General features: G+C 42.7%; 2 protein-coding genes across 2 annotated transcripts in view; one reads left to right on the plus strand and one right to left on the minus strand.

Moving 5' to 3' along the window:
- The window catches only part of thoc6 (THO complex 6), a gene marked incomplete at both ends in the record, with an annotated part of 1975 nt that extends 1764 nt beyond the window's left edge, over window positions 1-211 (plus strand). The window contains 2 exon segments of the mRNA XM_035682293.1: window positions 24-73; window positions 149-211. Of these exon segments, the coding sequence (XP_035538186.1) occupies window positions 24-73; window positions 149-211 (113 nt within the window).
- A 1399-nt stretch (window positions 212-1610) lies between these two features.
- klhl15 (kelch-like family member 15) overlaps window positions 1611-6665 on the minus strand; it is an 11997-nt gene continuing 6942 nt past the window's right edge. The window contains 1 exon segment of the mRNA XM_035671486.1: window positions 1611-6230. Within this exon segment, the coding sequence (XP_035527379.1) occupies window positions 5707-6230 (524 nt within the window). The 3' untranslated portion in view covers window positions 1611-5706.

Consider the following 6665-nt stretch of genomic DNA (forward strand, 5'->3'; position numbering starts at 1 on the left):
GATGATGACTTCCTGTCCCTCAGACAGCAGGACGGGTCAGTCGGTCCACTGCATCGAGGTCTACAAGTACGAGGTGAGAACACTTTATGTTTGTGTCTGAGGCTGTAACGTCTCCTGATGGTCCACTGAACAGAGCGCTGTGTTTCAGAGCTGTGCCCGACCGCAGTACGGGAAATGGATCAGCTGTCTGACCACCGACTCTGACTGGATGGTGAGAACACACACACACACAGAGACACACACACACACACACACACACAGACACACACACACACAGAGACACACACAGAGACCACACACACACACACACACAAAGAGACACACACCACACCCAGCAAGACGACAACATCACACACACACACACGACGACAGAGGACACACACCACACACAGAGAACAACACCAACCCAAACACAGACACAGAACACACACAAGACACACACACAGACACACACACACACACGCGCACACAGCAGACCCACCACAGAGACACACACCACACACAGAAGACACGAACACGAGCACAGGGGTAACAACGTCAAGCTGTTAGAACAGGTGGCTAGGACACTGAACAGACGATTCATTAGCGCTTCAATAACAGTTAATATATGTTTACATATTTATATTTAATATTTAATATTTAATAAACAGGAACCAGATTCTGTTTGACTGTTAGCAGTTAGCCACATGCTAACGTCAGCTGCCACGTTAAACGTCGTTTTTGTCGTTAAGTTTAAATCATCTAAGACTATAAACGTGATGTTTCAGTAGACGACAGCCACAGCTAACGCACAGCATCGTGTGTGAGGCGACAAAAGGTTGAAATTAATCAGAACAGTTACCAGTTTCACATATGACATCTTCGTCCGGAAGACTTTCGCTTTTCTACGGCAAGCCGGCGGAGAGGCGACAGAGAGGCGCATGCGCGTTGTAGTGCTGTATTTATGAACAGTAAAATTAATGTTTAACTATAATATATAAATAATAATATAAATGTGATCTATCAATGTCCTGAGCAATGTTACAGTATTAAGTTAAAAAAACTGCATTCATAAAAGCATATTTAAGTATTATGTATATATATTATATTTATATATATATTATTTATAAAGTACCAAAACTCATTTTGCCAAATGTCCTTTTTTAGAATAATAAACAGTAATGTGTTCACTTTAATGCTGCGGTTGGTAAAAGTAGCTTACAAACTGCTCAGTAGCTTAATTTGCAGTAATTGATAGATAAAAGAATGACGGTTTAAACCATTTATCAAACAATTTTCTGCCTCCAGATACTTAAAATGTGAGGATTCAACACTTCTCTCTGTTTTATATCATTGTGAGTTCAACATTTTTTAATTCTGGGCTGTTTGTCAGATGAAACTAAATATCTTGGGGTATTTTTCCCTCCTTCCCGACACTACAGACTAATAAAAGAAGTGAAATAATTGGCAAATGAATCAATATTTACACATATTTCTACATAGATGAGTTCTTTCTGTATGAATGTATTGATCTGTGGAGGAACAATAATACTGATATAAATATTCAGTCTCAGAAAGAGTCAGAAACACACACACACAGATATAAAAGCACTCAGGCAGCCGGCTGAAAGTTGACCAATATGAACATTTATTTCTGGAAAGAAGTTACAAATCGTTTCCAAAGAGTTTCTACTCAGATTATAAGATATGTTAATCTGATTTTACTTTCTTTTTCGGATACAGTCGTTGTAGCAAGGTATGTTTTTTTTGTTTGTTTTTTTTAAATCCTCTATTCTGTTTTCCTACTGACAGACTGAAGACGTGGTGGACTAAAGGATGCTGCTATGACTGAATGTGCCTCAACTCAGGACAGTAGTACTTTAACGGTTACACTTTTGTTCTTTTAACAGCAACATGAGAGGAGGAAGAGGAGGAGGAGGAGGAGCAGCGAGAGGACTGCAGAGTGGCAGATGTGATGTAGATGATATCAGCTGCAGACTACAGTGACATATAAAGGGACGTGGAGTTAAAGCAGACCTGCCTCAGGGTGAGCGTTGCTGCCGTCTGCGGTTATTCTGAAGGTTTTGGAGTTCAAACATTAGAAGTGACAAGAAAAACAAACTGGAATATGGGAAGAAAAGCAGTTTTAGGTGTAAATTTAGGTGCGGATCTGAATAATAAACATGTTTAATGGCAGGAAAAATGTGAGGAAATACAGTTTGAAAGCTAAGATTGTTTTAGTTTGAACCATTATTTTAATTTAGCTTCTGTTTACCAGGTTTTTATTGGCAAAATGTTTGTAAAAAGACACGTCTGATGCTGCTTTAAATGACTCTTACCAAGAGTTTAATTAATTATACAGGCTTAGCAGTATGTGCTAATAATAATAATATAAAATAAATATATAATATACATACATTTTGTTGTAATATGTGTTCGATTGGCCGATCAGTTGTAATCGGAAAGGAAAAAATGAAACATCTTTAGAGTAATGGCTGTATATTAGAGCTGCAATGATTAGTCAATTAATCAATTAATCTATTGAAATTAAGTTAATCTGCAACTATTTTGATCATTTTAAAGTAAAAATAAACATTTGCTGGTTGTAGTTTCCCAAATCTGAGGATCTGCTGCTTTTCTGTGTCACATATAAAACCGTAAATAATCGATCTTTGAGTTCTGGATTATTGATCCAACAAAACAAAAAGTCATTCTCCACTTTTATTTGACGACATTTTATTGACTAAACAATGAATTGATTAGGAAAATAATCGCCAATGCATCTACTGTATTTCCTCAAAACATTTTTCAAGTCCACAGTGAGAAACACACAACTTCTCACCACTGAGGAGGCGTCAACACGGGGAATTTACACAATCTAAGATTCCTACCGGTGCCACAAAGACTTCCCCCCAATAAACAAACCCCAGTGGCATCATGAAGCTGTAGACTGGAGGGGTCTGTGTGGACAGCAGGGACATCGTTGATACAAAGATCCATTAATTAAAAGGAGAACACCAGATTATTTTCATATCAGGAAGAAAACTGAAGCCTGATTCCCTCAAAAAAAAAACATGCTGCCTACAATCTGTATTTAAGAAATGATGATTAATCTGAATGACACTTTTTGCGTACAGGAAAATGTAAAGTTGCGGTAAAAATGGGGGCCGTAATTTTTAAATAACACCAGTAACCCTCCTTTTAAAATTGTACCTGCAGTCTGGTCAGTGTACACTGGAAGAAAGACTCAAAGCATCCATTCATTAGCCACATGCAGCGCCGCTGAGGAGGACGGGGCAGACGGGTCGAGGATGAAACCAGAGAAGACGACAAAAGTACAATTTTGAAAAAAAAAAAAACAACACGATTCACACTGAAAATGCTTGTCTTAATAAATAACCCTACGTCTGTTACTGCATAGCTCGGTGAAAGCAATACTTCAGAAAATAAATAACTTAAATACGCGGCCGACATACGGAACTGCATCAGTATGTGTTCTAGCCCTTTTCACAGTTGGCTCATGGGAAATAAAAAATAAAAAAAAGGAGATATAAATATGTAGAGAGGACCTGGTGAGAAAGGAGGAGCTGGTAATCGAGCAGGGCGTGCTCGGCTGCAGGATCGAGGCGTTGAGCTGCTTAGATGAGAAAGCTATTACAGTACATGTGACAGAAGAAATATTGAACCGGCTAAAAGAACGGATGTGACTGAAGCACTCCAGGTGACACTTCACTGTCTGAAATTAACACCGCTGACTGCAAGAGGCCGGTAAAGTTCAGCTTTGGTTCACATACTGGCAAAAAATAAAAAAAAACAATCATCAAAAACACTGGCTGGTAATTTGTTGAGCTCCGTCGGTCGGATTCAAATACACACAACCTGGTTTGTACGCGAGGAAGATGAAATGTGAAGAGCAAAGTACAGAGTAAACAACGGGCCTCACGCAAGAACCACTCGTACAAAAAGATCCGTTAGAGTCTCCACACAACTCGTTTCACCTGAGCTATAGTTCACCTGTAAGGCTCACAATCGACTCAAGTAGAAGTTATTTTATAGCAAATTCTTCTATTAAAGCTATAAAGACTGATCGCTGTGCATGTTTATCAAGCACAAGAACAAATGTGAATTTGACCTTTGATGGCTTTATTTATTATTCATTTCTTTCTTTCCACTTTGCATCTGATAAACCTGCTTTAAAAAGCGTCATACGTTTAGAGTTTAACCCACCAGCAGTCGGGTTTCAAACAAAACACACACCTACGTTTGCATAGGTGCACAAAACACATTATTTCCAGCATATTTGGTCAGTTTAATCAAGTTCCAGCTGTTTCCATGATTGGAAAACTGGTCTCTAAACGTACAGATATTCCAGGACGTGATGAAAAACTTCCCACGAACGGATCAGAACCGGCAGCCTTCGAACGGCGTGAAATCTCCCGATCGAGCGCCTCGTCTAAGAGCAAACCTGACAGGAGAAAACAACTTTAGGTTGAGAAGAAGATGTTGTTGCGTGAGGCCCAACGCGTCTTAAACGTATAATCCAGCTGTGAGAGCGGGAACAGTTGAGCCAGGACATTAATTTCAGACACCGTAACATTACAGCATGTTGTAACACTACAGCTGCTTTGTGAAGGTGAGCTGGTAAAACTGTGCATTTACACCCCGAGAGCTGCAACAAGAACCAATAAAGTGCAAAGGGAATGTAGACGAGAGTAAATAAAGCACTGCCAGTGACTAGACGGATACAGACGACGTCCTTTAACCTTCGAGTCCCGGTCACATCACCGAATGGAGGATGAGCCCTCGTGTACCATGTAGTGTTTTCCTCTCAACCTTGGATTCAGCTCTCTCTCTCTCACACACACACACACACACACACACACACTCAGACAGAGGAAGGAGAGGGGGCACAGAAAGACACGGTGATGTTATATGAACATGAGCACAGTTATGGTGGATATCTGGGAGTAAAGAGCAGAATTGGGACTAAAAAGCTGGAACGCACTGGAAGCGAGAGCTGGATCTGTGGTGTCAGTTTGAGGGATCTCTCTCGACCGTCTGCTTCGTACACTTAAAGACAGGCTATGAAATGAGCTACACTACAGTATATAGTGTTCATATTTGGTTTATATACCTAATTGTATGCTTTAAACTGGCTGTTATATATCTTATAGGGCCTTTTTTCTCTGTTTGTTTGCCTTTAGGTCAACGGATGCTACGAAAGCAGAAGAAACCTGATTCAGATACGTTTGTGACGCAGGTTTGTTTGAGAGTGAAATCCAACAAATACGTCTGTAAATGTGTGAATCTGAAGCTTCCAGTGCGTTTCTGCATTAAGCCTGACTGGACAGCCTAAATACAGGAGGTGAGTAGTAGAATAGGGAACTGACCACAGTCCAAACATAAACCAGCAGAACTTGGTTTTTTTTTGTCTCCCCACAAATAATTTTTCTTAATTTTTCTGAGAAAGCTAATTCTGAAAGTGTTCAAGCTGACTGTTAACATGTGACGTCTCGCCACGCTTCGATTGGCTTCATTGAGAACAGCAAAATCTATGGCCCGGCCATCTTTACCTCACCTTTAACCTTTAGGCAAGTGCTGGTCTCTAGATTAAAAGCCTGCATCAGTCGAGTCTCCCACCTGTAAACACCTGATCTCCCAGTGGGAGACTCAGTCCTCGAGCAGTGCATTCCCATTTCTATAAAAAGGATTGTTGTGGAGCAGACCTCAGCTGCAGCGTCTGACGTGCTCTAGCACATACTCTGGGAAGTGCAGACTGCACACCTGCAGACCGTCCAGTTTGCAAGGCATCCTGGGATACTCGTCCTCCTTCCACTTGTTTTCATCGGGGTCGAAGGTGAGGATGGAGTCACTGTAGTGTCCGTTGTAACACAGGCCGCCCAGCACCATGATCTGCCTGTCCAACACCGCCACCCCGTGGCCGCTGCGCCCGATGGGCATGGAGGCGAGGATGGTCCACTCGTCGGTGTCGGGGTCGTACACCTCGGTGGACGGGCAGCCCTGCGACTCAAACGAAGCCCGCAGGATCACGCACACGCCGCCGAACACGTACAGCTTCCCGTTGTGAGAGATCATCTTGTGGAAGCAACGGGCGTAGTTCATTTTGGATTTGTTCTCCCAGCAGCTGGCGTGGGTGCCGGGCAGCAGCGGGCCTCGACCGGCGCGTGTCCTGTGTGCGTCTGACCCGCCCGAGCTGCCGCCGCCGCCTCCGCCGCCGCCTCCTCCTCCCGCTCCCGTCCTCCGCCTCCGTGAGGTCTGCTGATTACAACGCTCAAATTCCAGTCCTTGTTTGGGATTGAGTTGGAGGGAGAGGAAACTATCCTAGAGTCTAAGAGATGCCACCAGAGCCGTGAAACTTCCGCGTGACGAACGTGTACTCGAGATTTCGCGCCGGCTTGAGAGACATGTCTGGTCGTCTTCCGATCGAGGTGTGCTTTAACTGAGCATCTCGAGGAGAAAACATGATTGGGTTTGCAGGAAGCAAATAGAGTGTTGGTCTTGACGAGAACTCCGAGTCGGTATCGCTCTATCCGCTGTTGATAGTGGGCGTATGTCGCTCCCGTCGAAAATTAGTATATAAAGGTCTGCTTACCGATACTCGACGTGGTGGTCGCCCACCTGGACGTTTAAAGCATGTAATGTATGGTGAGCTCCTAGATTTATTC

Source organism: Morone saxatilis, unplaced genomic scaffold, assembly GCF_004916995.1.
Source record: "Morone saxatilis isolate NCDOM2014 unplaced genomic scaffold, NCSU_SB_2.0 Contig0, whole genome shotgun sequence".
In the NCBI taxonomy this organism is placed as follows: Eukaryota; Metazoa; Chordata; class Actinopteri; family Moronidae; genus Morone; species Morone saxatilis.